An 18,929-nucleotide genomic window follows, 5' to 3' on the forward strand; every position below is an offset into this window, starting at 1 on the left:
TGCCGTTTGAGGATGATGTCGTCCTTCTGGCTTCATCAGACCCTGGCCTCCGATGTTCACTGGAGCGGTCTGCAGCAGAGTGATGCAGTCAGGATGAAGGTAAGCACCTTCAAGCCTGAGGCCATGGTTCGCTCCCGAAGGAAAGGTGGCTTGTCCCATCCAGGGATGAAAAACTCCCCCAAGTGGAGGACTTCAGGTATCTCAGAGTCTCATTCATGAGCCAAGCTCCCAATTTACCGCTCGGTCTTCGTTGCGAACCTCACCTCACAAGCTCTGAGTAGTGATTGAAAGAATGAGATCAGATAGAAGGTTTCTCCTCAGGGGGAAGAGCTCAGTGATCCAGGAGGAGCTCAGTGATCCAGGAGGAGTTCAGTGATCCAGGAGGAGCTCAGTGATCCAGGAGGAGTTCAGTGATCCAGGAGGAGCTCAGTGATCCAGCTGCTACTCCTCTATTGAGAGAAACCAGCTGAGAAGGTTCAGGCTCCTGGTAAAGATGCTCCCTGGGAGGAGATCCAGGACACACTGGAAGGACTACACCTCCCAGCATGGCTGGGAGGAGGAGCTGGGAGGACTATATCTCCCAGCATGCCTGGGAGGAGGAGCTGGGAGGACTATATCTCCCAGCATGCCTGGGAGGAGGAGCTGGGAGGACTACATCTCCTCTATCTACTCCCAGGAAGAGCAGGAGGAAGTTGCTGGGGAAAAGGAAGCCTGTGAGTCTGAACCCGATATGCCGCCAGAACATGGATAGATGGATGGATAAAAATAATTATTAAAAGACACTAGAGAAATGAGAAAATAAGTAAGTAATGGAAAGAAATAGTGAGAATATTAAAGATAAAAAAGAGGAGGGAGAAGGTCCAGAGAGAAGAGTCATCACTGTTACAGAGTACAAACTCCCACAGCATCAACTCATAGCTTTGATTAGCAGATATCACCTAAAGGAGGGATGAGCTTTGGTAAATAGACGTTAAATCAGATGTGTGAGGAGGATCAAATGTGTCAACAAACAACTGAGCTTGGTCATCACTGTTTGCAGTTTGGGAATTGAACCTGTGACATTGTGGCTACAGGCTGGTGTCAGCTCGCTCCTCACCTGCACTGAGCTGTTGTCAAACATCTCTAAGGTCATCTCCTCCTCCTCCTCCTCCTCCTCCTGCTGTAGCGCCGCCAGGCTGAGCCCCGCCACGCCTCCCGCTCTTCCTGCTCCGCCTCCTTCTCCTCCTCCTCCCTCTGCTCCGTCCAGCTCCACCTGGAAGCCGTTGGTGTCGTAGAACTGGAGGAAGATGGGAGCTCTGCTGGAGTTCCTCTGGATCTCCACCCGCAGGATGCCGTCGCGAGGCCAGCGCTCCCTCACCACCTCCAGGCAGTTGATGGGCGAGCGAGAGAAGGCGATGTGGATGTAGGCCAGGATGAAGAGAACGAACAGCGCCTGGAGGAGGAGCAGAGAGGAGAGAGGAGTTACTACACCTGGAGGAGAGAGGAGTTACTACACCTGGAGGAGAGAGGAGTTACTACACCTGGAGGAGAAAAGATGAGTTACTACACCTGGAGGAGAGAGGAGTTACTACACCTGGAGGAGAGATGAGTTACTACACCTGGAGGAGGAGAGAGGAGTTACTACACCTGGAGGAGAGAGGAGTTACTACACCTGGAGGAGAGAGGAGTTACTACACCTGGAGGAGAAGAGATGAGTTACTACACCTGGAGGAGAGAGGAGTTACTACACCTGGAGGAGAGAGGAGTTACTACACCTGGAGGAGAGAGGAGTTACTACACCTGGAGGAGGAGAGATGAGTTACTACACCTGGAGGAGAAGAGAGGAGTTACTACACCTGGAGGAGAAGAGAGGAGTTACTACACCTGGAGGAGGAGAGATGATTTACTACACCTGGAGGAGAGAGGAGTTACTACACCTGGAGGAGGAGAGATGAGTTGAGAGGAGTTACTACACCTGGAGGAGGAGAGATGAGTTACTACACCTGGAGGAGAGATGAGTTACTACACCTGGAGGAGGAGAGAGGAGTTACTACACCTGGACGAGAAGAGAGGAGTTACTACACCTGGAGGAGAGATGAGTTACTACACCTGGAGGAGAGAGGAGTTACTACACCTGGAGGACGAGAGAGGAGTTACTACACCTGGAGGAGAGAGGAGTTACTACACCTGGAGGAGAGAGGAGTTACTACACCTGGAGGAGGAGAGAGGAGTTACTACACCTGGAGGACGAGAGAGGAGTTACTACACCTGGAGGAGAGAGGAGTTACTACACCTGGAGGAGAGAGGAGTTACTACACCTGGAGGAGGAGAGAGGAGTTACTACACCTGGAGGAGGAGAGAGGAGTTACTACACCTGGAGGAGGAGAGAGGAGTTACTACACCTGGAGGAGAGAGGAGTTACTACACCTGGAGGAGGAGGGATGAGTTACTATTCCCGATCCAATATCAATGATTGGAATCGGACCCAATCAAGGCGTATTTTGATTGATTGGTATCGGCTACATGACACCCAATCAATCCCAATCCATTTATTTATGTGATTAACTGAGTGCAGGTCTACAGACTGATTGCAGGTCTACAGACCGCAGGTCTACAGACTGATTGCAGGTCTACAGACCGCAGGTCTACAGACTGATTGCAGGTCTACAGACCGCAGGTCTACAGACTGCAGGTCTACAGACTGACTGCAGGTCTACAGACTGCAGGTCTACAGACTGATTGCAGGTCTACAGACTGCAGGTCTACTGACTGTTGACAGACTGAGCGGCAGTATAATTTGCTGGTTGGATAATCCCAGTGCATTACATCAGCAAATGCTTCCCCAGATTTCCCACAAATCTGAGTTGGGAAACACTGGGCAGCAGACTGGATGAGTCAGTCTGACAGGCTGCTGTATAATGTAATATAATATTATAATATAATAAACACTGTCAGGCTGTGCTGAGCTGAAGCCGTCCAACATGTCTGAATGGACTGATGGTTCTCTCTCTCTCTCTCTCTCTCTCTCTCTCTCTCTCTCTCTCTCTCTCTCTCTCTCTCTCTCTCTCTCTCTCTCTCTCTCTCTCTCTCTCTCTCTCTCTCTCTCTCTCTCTCTCTCTCTCTCTCTCTCTCTCTCTCTCTCTCTCTCTCTCTCTCTCTCTCTCTCTCTCTCTCTCTCGTGAGGCTGAGGGAGGAAGATGGAGACTGAATACCAAACTAATACATAAAATAAAATGAAACAAGAGAAATAAGGATCTCCAGGATTAGCTCTGTTCTACCTGCAGCTCACACAGTTAAAGCTCTAATCCTCATTACATTTCACCACAGATGTTTTCAAGACTTTGGCTGGAAACATGAAACTGAAGTTCTTCTAAATTTTCATAACCCATGACCTGCTGACTCACTGTGCAGCTCATCAATATCAACTAGAGACATATTTCACTTTCATTTGTTTTAAGAGACCGATATTTTATTTTCCACTGTTTAATGATGAAACACATAAGAAGAGTCCCAGTGAGGATTAAACTGAAATGACTGCAGATCCACATGAATAAAAAACACCAAATGACTTCATTACACAACTTTGTATAATTAAACATCATGTGACTGTCAGTCACGGAAAACTACAAAACTGAACGCTGTCACTTCTGAGTCCGACTCGTCATTCACATGTTGATCAACATGTGAATGACACTTCACATGTTGATCAACATGTGAATGGCAGCGTTCCCCATCCACTAGCATGGTACTCTTTTTTTTTTTTAATGACCGTTACAGAGCGAAGCGTCCGGCGGCAGACAGAAGTTGTCCGCTGCGTTCGCAGATTCCGTTTTTCACGCTTCTCTCCTGCGCTGTGCAGCTGATAACCAATCAGAAGTCTGCGGAGGAGCGTCCATACGAGAGGGAGGAGGGGCTTGGATGCGGGGGGCGGGGCTGGGACTGACGAGCAACTGGGCTGCGTTCAATCGCCCCGACACGTAGCAAACAGGACGTTTAAAAGGAAACTGTAGTGTGTTGAACGTCTTGCTGCGAAGCGTTCAGGTTGTTATTGGTTGAGACTTATTGGCGATTGTCCTCAAACAATTCTCCGAGCCAATTGCGCACACGCGTGACAGCCGCTTGAACGTAGCCAATAAAAATGCAGACTCACGCCGAATGGGATCAATCGTACCTCAAAAGCCGCTGCAACACGTTTCACGCCGTCGGAGCAAACGTTTTGCACCCTAGAACACGGTGCAGGCTTTGGACGATTAAAGGCCCTGACACACGCCAATGTCGGGCCGTCGGTAAGCGTCTGTGTCCCTAGTCTTTGCGGCGTGTCCCGCACCGTCGGCACTAGTCGGACCCCTGTCTGCGGCTTTTCGGCCGATTGAGCGTGTTGAATCGGCGGCGGAGCCCGTCGGTGAGAGAGATCGCTCTGATTGGCACGAGAAGAGAAACGGAAGTGACGAAAGCAAGCAAACGACAAAGTCAAGAGGGCACACACAGAAGGCTCTTCTCCACTCTCCATCTCTATTCCAATACGCAAATATTTTCACAACGACATGGCCGTCTGGAATGAAGAAACTGAAGACCGACTGATCAGCATGATTCAGGAGAGGCCAGCTCTGTACGACATTACAGAAAAACGTCATGCCAACCGAGTGGTGACAACAGAACTCTGGTGTGAGATCGAAAATAAACTTGTTATATCAGGTAAGACTACCTACCGCCACCTGCTGGTACGGAGAGTTATTTCCCCTCACGCAGGCGCAGAACGTACGTGCTAGTTGGCCGTCGGCTGTAGTCTTTGCGGTGTGTTCAAGTGCAACTTTTTGGACCAGACGCAGGCGGCGTGAGGCGACGCAACAGCCGGCCTTCGTCGCCGCTGGTTCTTCGATGTCGGTTTGGTGTGTCAGGGCCTTAAGATCTCGGCTGTTCAAGAGCGCGAAGAGCTGCAGCCTGAAGCCACACAGAGACTTTACTAACAGCAGACCGCTGGCATCGCTGCTACGCTTCTATATTGTCTGTTAAGAGACAGTAAAGAGATTCAGCAACAAGGACTTTCTCTCTCAAGATCTCCACTGTGACAAAGTCTGGACCGGCTGGAGAATATTTGACAGTGAAACCAAAATCTTTCATGACTGGAGGTTGTACCAGATGGTCTTTGAATCTGTCGTAACGCCCTGTAGAGTTTTCTGCGTCGGTGTGTGAACACAGTCAGTCTGACTCTGAGTCAGACACTCAGCCGGCTCAACGCCGACCGACGCTGAAGACTTCCAATTAGAGGCTGAAAGCTTCACATGTTATTCTCTAAGTTGTGTGTCGTTTCTGCGGAAACAAACAGGCTGGAGAAAATCCCTCAGGTGGCTTCTGCTGATCTGATGGAGTCCAGTGGAGAAAAACCTGTCCATGTGATGTCACCCTGCTTATTAAAACATGACTTAAAACCTGTTCTGAAGAGTTAGGGGCTTGTGGTAAATTTGGTATATAGGCAATATAATCCACCAAACAGTTCTTATTTTAAACAAAAATTCAACTTTTAATTGACTGACACTGCTGGCTACAGCCCAACATCTGTGTGGTTTTCAGAAGGTTGTGAGAATAACAGGCAGGAAGACTGAAGACTGGATCCAACATTCAGAGGTCAGTGACAGTCTGATCTATCTGATCTATAGATCTGATCTATCTGCATCTTAGTTTAACACAGTCACATTCACTTCCTGGCAGAACTCATCATTATGCTTCAGCAACAGACAGACAGACAACCCTGAACTTGGCGTTAACCTCAGCCTGTGTGCCAAGACCAAACTGTCTCCATACGTATTGCTTTCTGCCAGCCTCCACAGACTGACTCAGCAGAGCTTCTCCTCTGAACATCTGAACTTCTCACCTTCAGCAGGACGAAGAACTCGAAGATCCTCCTGAAGGATGGGGGGAACAGCCTGGCGTAGGTCACTGCCATCTTGAAGAACAGAGCGTGGAACAGCCGGTCTCTGACGTTGATGAGCGGGTTCTGGTTGATGTTGGGGTTCCGGATCCTGTTGGGCCCCATGTTGTTGTTCAGGGGGACGTTGTTGTTCCCGTTGCCCTGATTCTCAGACATTTTACCTCTGGACTCAAACTGTTATCTCGGCTAATTCAGGTCAGGTGCAGATAAAGGTTTTAGGTTAGCATGTCTGCTGTAAAATTCGTTTGCTCATCAAGCAGCAGATTTCCTCACAGCAAAGCTAAAGCTGTCAGGCAGAAAGCGGGTCGCGGGGACCGGCAGTGACCTCTGACCCCGGGGAGTCGACCTTCCTGCGGGCTCCGAACCCCGACACGGTGTTTCTACCAGAGTCCAAATCCTCCACAAAACCCCCGAGCTGCTCTGCCCAGCACAGCGCCGTCTGGTTCGTTACAGGCGGATCTTGTTTTTCAGGCCTTCTCCTCTCTTCTGGTTCTCTCCGCTAGCTAACAGGTAAAAACATTGCGTTTCCTCTGATCCTCGGCTCGGGAAGCTGCGGTGTCGTCGAGCGATACGGATTGTCTCTACCTGTATGTTTTCCACAGCTGTCTTTCCATGCTAATACATTTCGTACCTGCTCCTTGGTGTTTTAAGCAGGGAAGCAGGGAACCTGATAAACGACGCAGCTAGCTAAGTTAGCTTGCAAACCAGCCTGCTAGCTGTTTAGCTCACGTTAGCAAGCTGCCGCCCTAGCCAGAGGAAGCTAACGCTAAGCAGCTGCAGTCTGGTGTTAGCTAGGTCGGGACTTCGCCTGCAGTCTTGTCAGTCATACCCGCCGGCCGTGAGGTGAAAACGGGAGGATCTGTTTCATTATTCAGGAAGTTATTACTGATTTTCCGGCGCTGCTGTGCGTTAATTTGCTGCTTGGCTGGCTGACGGCTGCTGTTATTTGACGGAACAACGACCAGAGGAACTACGGGTCCTGAGGAGGCGACGCCCGCCAGCGCCTTCCTAAATACTTTCAAATTACACTGTAATAGCGCTAATATGAACACACATTTTTTAAATATATGTTACTTCAAATATGATACGAGCAGCCAAACACACATTCGCTATTGGACCAGACATTTGACAATTCCCCCAAATATTAATACCTGCAGGCAAATGGAGAGGCAGCTATCTGATGCCTGGGGTCCTAGTTACATTGTTTAGCTGGATGAATGGTAAGAAGAGGCTTGTTTGCTACTCAGGCTAACACGTATAAGTTATATAATGCTGTGCAGCTGAGTGAGGATGCTGAACTGGTTCAGTTTATATGAAGGTTTTTGTATGTAAACGTTTAGTTTACTTGTCTGTCAAGAAAACAGACTTGACTGTATTTCAGGTTGCGTCACTGAACGTGTCAGCCGGCAGCTAGCGTTAGCAGACTGCGCTAGCTGGTTTGTTGAGAGAGAAATTGAGCTAAACGTTAGATTTAGTTAGCTTGAGTTAGCTTCGGTCTGCATGTTTTAACTCATTATGGATAATGTTAACGCTAGTTCAGACTTCGCCCCCATGTGTTCTGCCTTGTATGCAGAGACCGTCAGACCAAACTCCATTCAAAATCTGACAGTTTAATGCTGCAGTCCTTATCGGCAAAGGTTCCCACCTGGTTCCCACCTTAAAACCTGAACTGGATTCTGACAATATTCTGGTAGATTCATAATAATCTGATCCACAAAGCAGCCCAATAAACAATAAAATACCAACTTTTATATGTAGCTGACTCTGTCGGTAACCCGCTGCACTGTCCCGGCAGAAGGAGACAGTTCAGGTTTAAGTGCTGCTTGGTGGGTCGATGTTCCGAATAGAAAACTGGATCCTCCTGCTGCCTGAAAGGTCTGAAGTCTTGTTCTGCAGGTGTGTGCTGTTTCGATGAGCGAGGTCACATTAAACTGACAGATTTCTTAATGGAGTTTGGCGTGAGGGCGGAACAGAGGAGTTTGACTCCGAAACGAGACAAAATGCGCAAACATTAGAAAATTCAGGTAGACTGAGTTACTGCTGAAGTTGAGTCATCTTCAGACTTTTTCTTACAAAGTGTTTATGGTTTTGAAGGCAGAATCCCTGTAGTTTTGAAATGTTGACTGATGAATTTTGCCTTTTGGATGTTTTTTTATTTCAAAATGGACATAAAGTATTTGAACTGAATGGTAATGTTAGGTGTGATGGCAAACAAAAACAAAAAAAATGAAATTTACAAATAATATTCAGTAAATTGTTTCATTTTGTCAGAGTTTTTAAATATAATGTGCTTGTCATCAGTTCAGACAGAAGAATTGTGTGTCATGATATCCAAAATCACCAGATCATCACCGTATGATTCACTAAGAGACTAGAAACCAGAAACTGAGTCATCTGTGTGAACATCCCCTCCTGTCCCGTGGACGTCTCCTGCAGCCGGAGCGTCCCGACCGGCCGAACCATGGAAGTCGCCTATGTGTGTGAGTGGGAGAAGCGTCCGAAGAGCACGCACTGCCCCTCCGTCCCGCTGGTGTGCGCCTGGTCCTGCAGGAACCTGGTGGCCTTCACCACCGACCTGAAGAACGAGGACGAGGACAAAGGTGCAGGAACTCAGACTGTGATCAATATTCAATATCAATATTCAATATATCAATATTCAATATGTCACAATACAAAACGTGACAACACGCATCGGACCTCTGGGTTTTTTTGTATGTTGTTGTGTTTCTCTGCTTGTGGAAGTTTTAGTGTCTTTGTTTGCCTGAGCGGCAGGTCAACAGTCCTGACCTCTGACCTCTGACTGTGTGTTTCAGACGTCAGTCACATGATCCACATCATCGACACTGAACACCCGTGGGACGTTTACTCCATCAACTCTGGACACACTGAGGTCATTTCCTGTCTGGAGTGGGACCAATCAGGTGAGCTTCACAAGAACCTGATGTCATTCACTTCTCTCCGAACCGCTTCCCACACACACACACACACACACACACTCACTCTGCTTCACACACACACACACACACACACACACACACACACTTACTCTGCTTCACACACACACACTCTGCAGTCAGACTGAAGCAGGCTGACAGCAGAGACCTGACTGTTGTCTGTGTGTGTGTGTGTGTGTGTGTGTGTGTGTGTGTGTGTGTGTGTGTGTGTGTGTGTCAGGCTCCAGGCTGCTGTCGGCAGACGGAGACGGTCAGATCCGGTGCTGGCTGATGTCGGACCACCTGGTGAACAGCTGGGAGAGCGGCCTGACGAGCGCCGTGCCGGGCGAGCCGCTGGTCGCTCTGAGCTGGCTGCACAACGGAGTGAAGCTCGCTCTGCATGTGGAGATGGTAATATACTTAATAATATATTTAATATGTTTAATATATTTCATATATTTGCATGTGGAGATGGTAATATATTGATAATACTGAGTATATTCAGTATATTTACAGCTGTATAAATAATACCTGCATGTGTTCCCAATGTTAAATACCTGAACAGGTAACTACAGTGATGCATTCTGGGCTACAGATGCAACTGTAAATATCCTACTTACAATTTAATTTATCTACAATTTTCTGGCATGATTTCTCAGTTGAGGCTTTGGAGCGTTCAGAGACGTTCTGACGTTCTGCGGCTGCAGCCGGTCGGTTCCGCTCATGTTCCTTTACTTCAGTTCTCCAGGAGAACTTCCTCTCACACAGTAGAGATAACGTGAACCAGCTGACATCACATCAGTCTGGATTCATGAAGAGACGTTTTACTGACAGCCTGTCATTTAAAACTCTGCTCTGTGATTGGTCCACGGTTCGCTTCCATGTTGGATGTGAAGGATCAGATTGATTGTTTCCTGTGTGATCAGCTGTTGTTTTTTCTTTTTGTGAACAATTATTAGATTTTCTTTATCCACAGACAAGGAGGAATAAAAGTAATGTGATGTTAAGAAATGAAAAGGAAGGAAAAGTGAAAACAGGAGAAAATATGTGATGGATTTATAAATAGATGTTCTGACTCGTTTCATCCCGACTCGTCTTCAGTCCGGCTCCACCAACTTCGGCGAGAAGTTTTCCCGGGTGAAGTTCTCTCCGTCTCTGACTCTGTTTGGCGGGAAGCCGATGGAGGGCTGGCTGGCGGTGACGGTGAGCGGCCTGGTCACCGTGTCGCTGCTGAAGCCCGGCGGCGCTCTGCTGACCGCCAGCGAGAGCCTGTGCCGCCTGCGGGGCCGCGTGGCGCTGGCCGACATCGCCTTCACCGGAGGAGGGAACATCGTGGTGGCGGCGACCGACGGCAGCAGCTCCTCCCCCGTCCAGTTCTACAAGGTCAGGAACCGTCTGGAATACAGATACAAGACCGTAGAACGCTAAACTGTCACAGGGCTTCAGACGCTCCTCGTGTCCACATCTGTCAGGTCAGACGTTCCTTGAAAGTGCTTGAAAGGTCTGGAAGGAAGTTAAATCCAGTAAGCGTTAGATTTGTTCTCAGATCTTACAAATGTGTGAAACTACAGAAACACAGTTAGAGTCTGAAGCTGGAAGCTTTACTGCTCTCTTAAGGTCTTTGAATGTTAAATACATCAGATCACAGGTGTTAAACATGTGTGTGTGTGTGTGTGTGTGTGTGTGTGTGTGTGTGCAGGTGGTGGTCAGTGTGGTGAGTGAGAAGTGTCGTATCGACACGGAGCTGCTGCCCTCTCTGTTCCTGCGCTGCACCACCGACCCTCTGAGGAGAGACAAGTACCCCGCCGTGACGCACCTCAAGTTCCTGACCAGGGAGAACTCTGAGCAGGTACCCAGTAGAACCAGGGAGAACTCTGAGCAGGTACCCAGTAGAACCAGTAGAACCAGGGAGAACTCTGAGCAGGTACCCAGTAGAACCAGTAGAACCAGGGAGAACTCTGAGCAGGTACCCAGTAGAACCAGTAGAACCAGGGAGAACTCTGAGCAGGTACCCAGTAGAACCAGTAGAACCAGGGAGAACTCTGAGCAGGTACCCAGTAGAACCAGGGAGAACTCTGAGCAGGTACCCAGTAGAACCAGGGAGAACTCTGAGCAGGTACCCAATAGAACCAGTAGAACCAGGGAGAACTCTGAGCAGGTACCCAGTAGAACCAGGGAGAACTCTGAGCAGGTACCCAGTAGAACCAGGGAGAACTCTGAGCAGGTACCCAGTAGAACCAGTAGAACCAGTTTAGTTTGATTGGAACCTGCTGCCTGCCGGAAATCAAAACTATCAAATGAGATCAGCTGCTTGTGTGTGTGTGTGTGTGTGTGTGTCAGGTCCTGCTGTGTGCGTCCAATCAGAGCGGCAGCATCGTTGAGTGCTGGTCGCTGAGGAAGGAGGGACTTCCTGTCAACAACATCTTCCAGCATCGCTCGCCAGTCGGTAAGAACCAGACAGGAGACGGTCTGAAACTGAAACCGGGTCCCTGTCTGAACCTGTCTGTCTTCTCTCTGTTTGACTGTCTAATACTAGTATTTGGTGTGTGACCCCCTCTGACCTCTGACCTCTGACCTCTGACCCCACCAGTGGGCGAGAAGCAGCCGACCATCCTGAAGTGGCGGATCCTGTCGGCCACCAACGACCTGGAGCGCGTGTCGGCGGTGGCTCTGCCCAAACTGCCCATCTCCATCTCCAACACCGACCTGAAGGTGGCGTCCGACACCAAGTTCTGCCCCGGCCTGGGTGAGCAGCCGGGCCCCGCCCACAACCCCGGGCCCCGCCCACAACCCCGGGCCCCGCCCACAACCCCGGGCCACGCCCACAACCCCGGGCCACGCCCACTTCCTGTTTCCCTGAACACAGTCGCTTCCTGAAACCTCAGCTCTATTGGTCGATGTTTCTCGACCTCTGTCTCCTCTGTAGGAACTTCTGAGCCCCTCTGTCTCTCCTCAGCCCTGCTTCTGGTTCTGCTTCTGGTTCTGGTTCTGGTTCTTCTCCCAGCTCTTCTCTGTCACACAGAGGCTCTGACCTTTCACCTTTGACCTCCTTTACTAATGTTTATAACCTTTGACCTTGTTACTACTAGTCGCTTGTAGTGTTGGTGATCTAGCAGCTGGATAAGAGTCACAGAAGAGACTAAAGAGTAAAACTCCTCCAGTCTGAGCTGTCGGTGTGAGGACCGGTCAGTCTGAGAGAGGAAGTCTTCAAGGAATTAAAAATGGATTAAAACATAAACAGAACCAGCAGAGGGAGCCAGAGAGTGATTCAAGTCGGATCATCTTCATGACGTCTGACGGAGTTTAGAGTGACAGCAGCACAGAGAATAAAAGACTAAAAACCTTAAAGACCTGAAGCAGAAAACAGATCTCAGCAGTGAGTTTAAATCTGTTCAGATCAGCAGATTTTCCTCTCAGCAGTTTAAAACACTGGTTCCTCTCTTCTTCTCTTCCTCTCTTCCTCTCTTCCTCTCTTCCTCTCTTCCTCCTGATGAAACGTCCTGCAGCAGCTGATCATGGAATAAAAAGACAAAATGTGATAAATTATCAAAGGAAGGAGTCAAAAAATAATTAGAATAAAACCTGATATTGCAGTAGTCTTTTTCCTCAACAGCAATATGTCATTTTTTAATTTATTAAAATATCAGCCTGAGGAAGTTATTACATTATCTGACAATTTATTCCATGCAGAGGTTTTATTTGATTTTCAACCCATTTCAACATTTTGTTAGATTTTGAACAGTTTTTACATCATCCAACAGTTATGACATCATCAGCGGTCAGATGACTTCACTGATGATGCTCTTTATTCATTATTCACTCACTTCATGCAATCTCTTGTTTTTATGTAATATCTCTTTTCTCTTCTCGCTTGTTGCTTGTTCTTCAGTTCTGTGTGAACTTTGTGTGAGAAGCTTCTCTACAGATGAACTTTATTTTCGTCCTGTGTGTTCCAGGTTTGGCGCTGGCCTTCCATGACGGCAGCATCCAGATCCTTCACCGCCTCTCCCTGCACACCATGGGCGTTTTCTACGGCTCCTCCTCCTCCGGCTCCGGCCAGCGGCCCGGCGACGAGTCCGCCATCAAACGGCAGCGAACCGGCGGCCCGGCCCTCCACTTCAAAGCGCTGCAGTTCTCCTGGACGTCGCTCGCTCTGGCCGGAGTGGACAACCAGGGCAAGGTGAGGAGCGCCGCTGCTCTGCCTGTTCCTCAGAGCTCACACGGTTCCTGCTGCCTCAAACTGCAAGTCTCTTAAGAGAGTCTGTTCAGACTGAAGCTGCTGTTTCTCTCCACAGCTGCACATGCTGCGCGTGTCGCCCTCTATGGGTCAGATGCTGGACATGAACACCACGCTGCGCCACCTGCTGTTCCTGCTGGAGTACTGCATGGTGACGGGCTACGACTGGTGGGACGTCCTGCTGCACGTCCAGCCCACCATGGTCCACAACCTGGTGGAGAAGCTGCATGAGGAGTACATGAGGCAGAACCAGGCCCTGCAGCAGGTAGCGAGGCATGATGGGAGAGGAGGCGTTAGATGAGATTAAAGGAAACTGAATGATCTCTCACATTTTACTGCTGTGTGTATTTTAACTTGAGATAAATACTTAAACTATCCTTGAATCATACTGCTGCTAGATCATCAAATGATAACTTGGGTTTCTTGTTCACTGGGAACATCTTTCCACCTTTGTTTTCATATTTTCTTTTTCTTTGTTTTCCATAGAAAATAAGGTGAACTCTATTTTGATTGGGAAAGCCATGCTGCTGCATGTTTCTGACAGTGCTTTGCATGTTTTTAGAAGATACAAATATTTCAACTAGGGATGTCAAATTTTTGACCGGTTACGCATGTCGGTCTATAGGTTAATTTGCATACACCAGTGTTGCCAACTTGGCGACTTTTCAGACCCCCCTGGCGACTTTATTTCTCAAAAGCGACTAGCGACAAATCTGGCGACTTTTTCTGACCATGGGAAGCAATGTTAAAGTGGTTAAGTGGTTCGGCTGATGCCGGTCTTCTCTACTTGCTTGTCTAATCCAGAGAGGTCTGATGATCACAGCGCTGCCCCCCCCCCTCCGCTGAGAGCAGGGACTGTAGGATAGGGTCCACTTGTAATTGCTACCGGCGTACGCCCTGGCCCGTGTGGGCGGAGTCAGCACTTAATATTAAAACGGGCTACGCCGCGGCGTGCATAACAAGTGCAGATATTTATATGCAAATTACAGCAAATGGACAGCGCTTCGAAATGCGGCGCCAAAGCTCATCTATCTACTAAAGCAAGGAATCTCTGTCTGTCTGTGAGTCTGTCTGTGAGTCTGTCTGTGAGTCTGTCTGTGAGTGAGTGAGTGTGTGTGTGTGTGTGTGTGTCCTTCGCATATCTCGAGAACCGTTCGTCCGATCTACTTCACACTTGGCGGGTGTGTTGCTGGGGACCGAGGACCTGCGGTGTCAGATTTGGTGCAATTTGGACACGCGACACGTTCAATATAAACTTTGAATAAACAAGCGAACAGCGCTCTGTGCAGCAGCGGGTGAACGGGCTGCACTAGTTGAGTCAGTGGAGCGCCGGACTTCGCGAAAGCGCCACTTTCTTGTATTTCACGTCATTTTCACCCGGTTAATGGGTGTCGGCCTATCGAAAGCAAAATTAACCGAAACTGACATCCCTAATTTCAACTCAAACGAGCGCCGTACTTCAAACAGGTGTTTAATGGTCTCACTAGTCCTGTGTAGCGCCGCTAGCTAAAACAGAGGACCTGAGTGGAGCCGGTGTGAGGTGCGCTGTGTGTTGCAGGTTCTGTCGACGCGCATCGTGGCGGTGAAGGCGTCTCTGTGTAAACTGTCTTCGGCCACGGCAGCGAGAGCCTGCGACTTCCACGCCAAGCTGCTGCTCATCGCCATCAGCTCCACCTTGAAGTCTCTGCTGCGGCCGCACGTCCTCAACACCCCCGACAAGAGTCCAGGAGACCGCCTGACCGAGATCTGCTCCAAGAACACGGACACAGGTGAGACACTGACACAGGTGAGACACAGGTGAGACACGGACACAGGTGAGACACAGGTGAGACACTGACACAGGTGAGACACAGGTGAGACACGGACACAGGTGAGACACGGACACAGGTGAGACACGGACACAGGTGAGACACGGACACAGGTGAGACACGGACACAGGTGAGACACGGGTGAGACACGGACACAGGTGAGACACGGACACAGGTGAGACACGGACACAGGTGAGACACGGACACAGGTGAGACACGGGTGAGACACTGACACACAGGTAAACTACTGACACAGGTGTTCCCGTAGATATTGATCAATCATTCAGATGTCTCCATGGACCCTCTGTGTTGCCGTAGATATTGATAAGGTGATGATCAATCTGAAGACGGAGGAGTTTGTGTTGGACGGCCCCCCCCTCCAGTCGCTGCAGCAGCTCATCCAATGGGTGGGAGACTTTGTCCTCTACCTGCTGGCCAACCTGCCCAATCAGGTGAGTCCTCTAATGAGAACCAGCTAATGAGAACTCAGCTAGAACCAGCTAATTAGAACCACTTACCTAGAGTGCAGCTTGAGACAACCAGCAAACTATCTAGAACCAGCAAACGAGAACCATCTGGAATCAGTTAACGAGAACCCAGCTGATAAAAACTAGTGAGAACCACCGAACAACAATGCAGCTAACAAGAACCACTTAGAACCAGCAAAAAAAAAAAAAAAAGGTTTGTAAGTTTTGGTGATAATTGAGATCAGATACAGACTTTTCCACAGCTTCTGGTTTAGTGGACTGACAACTGAGCAGATAACTGTAGGAATACAGTTATCTAACTGGTCCCAAGACTGTGTGTGTGTGTGTGTGTGTGTGTGTACTGCCTCGACATCCTTCACAGCTGTCTCGCAGACATTAAGTCCTGGATGTCTCAACATTTCTTACAGCTCAATGACAATAAAGCAGAAATCGTAGTTTTCGGTCCACCTCCCGCTGCTACTTCAATCTCAAATAAACTCGGCAGCCTCTCTGCAGACGTGAAGCCAGTGGCCAGAAATTTAGCGTTTATTTTGATTCCAACCTGAAGAGGGTAACGCTGTCCTGTTTCTTTCGTCTGAGAAACATCCAAAATCAAACCATCCTTATCCTCTACTGATCTAGAGGAGGTCCTCCTGCCTCAGGTTGAATCCCTCTCAGCCTCCAGCTCATCAGAATGCAGCTGCCAGGTTTTAACATCACATCACTCCTATCCTTGATTCCCTCCACTGGCTACCTGTCATTTTTAGAATTGATTTCAAGATTCTTCTGATCACTTTTAAAGTTCGTCTGGCCTGGCGCCTCCCTACATCTCAGATCTGTTAACAGCCTGAGATCTTCAGGCAGAGCTCTGCTGGCCGTTCCTCAGTCTAGACTGAAAACTAAAGCTGACCAGCCGTTTGCCGTTAGAGCTCCTACACTGTGGAACAGCCTGCCAGAGGAAGTTAGGCTAGCAAAGTCTGTGTCTTCTTTCAAATCACTTCTACAGACTGGCCTTATGTAACTGTTTTATCCTGTTTTTAAACCTTGTGTGTTTGCCCTGTACTTTCCATTACTGTCTGTCCTACTGTCCGTCTTTCTTTTTTCTCTTGTTTTCTGTAAAGCACTTTGTAAACTCTGTTTTTAGAAAGGTGCTATACAAATAAAGTTTGTTATTTATTATTTCTTTATATTTCCCGCAGGGCTCGATGGTGCGTCCGGGGTTCGGCTTCCTGCGGGACGGCTCGTCGCTCGGCATGCTGCGGGAGATGCTGGTGATGATCAGGATCTGGGGGCTGCTGAAGCCCGGCTGCCTGCCCACCTTCACCGCCACCTCGGACAGCCAGGACAGCATGTCCCTGCTGTTCAGGCTGCTCACCAAGCTCTGGCTCTGCTGTAAGACACATCCGCCGTATATTAACTGTAGAGCTGATCAATACCGCACCGGTCGTCTCTGGGAAGACCTTCACCTGAACCGAAGCTAATGACATTCTGATCTGATTCCACACGAGAACGCGTCATTATTATCATCCTGTTTCTGTTTCTCTGCAGCAGCGTGTGCTTTGCTGTACTGAAAAAGCAGAATTTTCCATTCAGGCCTTTTAGTTCATTAGATCACACTTCATATAAAATAATAGGCTGTAAATGCAGCTGGTGAGGATCACAGCATGCACAGAGAACAGGCAACAATCAGACCCTTAAATACACAGTAGGAAGTGTCGCTATGAAACAGTAACAACCTGACCAATACTGATCAATACTGATCAGTTCTTGAAAGACTCTTTGGTACTTTCGTAGCTCCGTTCATGTTCAGGAAGTTTATTCACACCAAACTCACATTGTGTTTTTCAGAAGTTTGCGTGCAGTTAAACTGTAAACAGACTGAATGAATAAATGCTAATATATAATCACTAAGCGTGTGTTTGTGCGTCAGCGCGGGACGACGGCCCCCCCCAGGAGCCGGACGAGAGCCTGATCGACGAGTGCTGCCTGCTGCCCAGCCAGCTGCTGGTGCCCGGCATGGACTGGCTGCCGGTGAACGACGGCGTGATCGTCAAGCTGCAGGGGAAACATCCGCTCAGGCTGCAGTTCGGGAAAGCGTCCTCGCTGCCCGGCCTCGGCTCCGCCGCCCAGCTGGAGGTCTTCACCAGGTACCGCCTCGCCCGGCTCCGCCTAGGTCCTCTGTTTGAGCCGTCGTCACAGTAACAGGATGCAGGAAGAAAACCAGAATATAGATGAGAACAGAGCATGAAGGAATGGGGCTAGTAAACACAACATAATGTATAAATATATGAATCAAAAGTATATATGTATATAGTAATATATGGCTGACAGTAGTATGAGGGTTTGTAAAATAACAATACAGAGACAAAGAAAATTAATGAAAAATATGTACAATATGAAAATATACAATTGTTTTTTTTAACTTACAAACAAGTTCCTGGAGTTTTTTTTTTAACGTATTTCTGGTCCTAATGTTCTCTTTCTTTAGTTTCATGTTAGCCTGCCCGAAAACACTTTTTTTTTTTGTGTGTGTGTGTGTGTGTGTGTGTGTGTGTGTGTGTGTGTGTGTGTGTGTAGGAGTCCAGGTTCTCAGAAGATGGATAACCTGCGTTGTGTTCATATGGGAGTTTGTCCTACTGAGGAGAGCAAGGCCTGCACCAGGTCAGTCCACAGAGAGTGATGTCACATCATGAAGTGATGTCACATCATGAAGTGATGTCACATTATGAAGTGATGTCACTTCATGAAGTGATGTCACCATCCTCTGTGTTGTCTTTAGTTTTAGTAATGTGTATACGATTGATGAATGTTGTGTATGTGACAGATACTTTCAAAACATCTATCTTAAAAACCAGAAAAAACACATTTCATAAAAATACCATATTGACCTCTTTGACAAGCCAGGCCTGTTGTTGAATTTTAACATTTAAGAATGAAGAAATTCCCTCATTCTTAGATGCCTCCTCCTAAGAAGTTTTCCTGTTTTTCTTCTCCAACAGTTTTATCATGAACTAGTTGGACCTGTGGTTTTATTAAAGGTTCTTCAGGTTGTCAGCTGTCTGGATCTTGTGTTTCCAGGTGCGGCTGTGTGACGATGCTTCGCTCGCCCAACAAGACCAACGCCATGAAGCAGTGGGAGCAACGCTGGATCAAGAACTGTCTGTGTGGAGGTCTGTGGAGGAGAATCCCTCCAACACTGACCTGAGACCAGCCTGGACCTCCTGACCCTAACCACCACCTGGAACATCTCCACCACCACCTGGAACATCTCCTCCACCACCTGGAACATCTCCACCACCACCTGGAACATCTCCACCACCTGGAACATCTCCACCACCTGGAACATCTCCACCACCACCTGGAACATCTCCACCACCACCTGGAACATCTCCTCCACCACCTGGAACATCTCCACCACCACCTGGAACATCTCCACCACCACCTGGAACATCTCCTCCACCACCTGGAACATCTCCTCCACCACCTGGAACATCTCCACCACCACCTGGAACATCTCCACCACCACCTGGAACATCTCCTCCACCACCTGGAACATCTCCACCACCACCTGGAACA

At 48.6% G+C, this 18,929-nt stretch overlaps 2 protein-coding genes across 2 annotated transcripts in view; one reads left to right on the top strand and one right to left on the bottom strand.

Moving 5' to 3' along the window:
- The window catches only part of tmem259 (transmembrane protein 259), an 18,710-nt gene extending 11,779 nt beyond the window's left edge, over positions 1-6,931 (bottom strand). Inside the window, exons 1-2 of the mRNA XM_078285618.1 lie at positions 5,852-6,931; positions 1,097-1,432 (exon numbers count right to left, since the gene is read on the bottom strand). Of these exons, the coding sequence (XP_078141744.1) occupies positions 1,097-1,432; positions 5,852-6,064 (549 nt within the window). The 5' untranslated portion in view covers positions 6,065-6,931. The remainder of the gene's footprint in view (positions 1-1,096; positions 1,433-5,851) is intronic.
- A 196-nt stretch (positions 6,932-7,127) lies between these two features.
- med16 (mediator complex subunit 16) lies at positions 7,128-18,568 on the top strand. Its single transcript, XM_071926243.2, has 16 exons — positions 7,128-7,232; positions 8,210-8,508; positions 8,722-8,829; positions 9,083-9,252; positions 9,943-10,224; positions 10,541-10,690; positions 11,182-11,287; positions 11,432-11,587; positions 12,798-13,021; positions 13,137-13,343; positions 14,637-14,847; positions 15,205-15,338; positions 16,553-16,745; positions 17,284-17,500; positions 17,931-18,014; positions 18,432-18,568. Exons 2-16 carry the CDS (start codon positions 8,370-8,372, stop codon positions 18,556-18,558), a joined length of 2,508 nt encoding a protein of 835 aa, XP_071782344.1. The 5' UTR covers positions 7,128-7,232; positions 8,210-8,369; the 3' UTR covers positions 18,559-18,568.
- Positions 18,569-18,929: the final 361 nt, after the last annotated feature.

Source organism: Centroberyx gerrardi, chromosome 9, assembly GCF_048128805.1.
Source record: "Centroberyx gerrardi isolate f3 chromosome 9, fCenGer3.hap1.cur.20231027, whole genome shotgun sequence".
NCBI classification, from domain to species: Eukaryota; Metazoa; Chordata; class Actinopteri; order Beryciformes; family Berycidae; genus Centroberyx; species Centroberyx gerrardi.

Coding starts and splice junctions, on each gene's coding strand:
- med16 (XM_071926243.2), top strand. CDS start 8,370: ATGGAAGTCGCCTATGTGTGTGAGTGGGAGAAGCGTCCGAAGAGCACG. Junction 11,588..12,797: donor CAAGTTCTGCCCCGGCCTGG/GTGAGCAGCCGG, acceptor TGTGTGTTCCAG/GTTTGGCGCTGGCCTTCCAT. Junction 13,344..14,636: donor AGAACCAGGCCCTGCAGCAG/GTAGCGAGGCAT, acceptor TGTGTGTTGCAG/GTTCTGTCGACGCGCATCGT.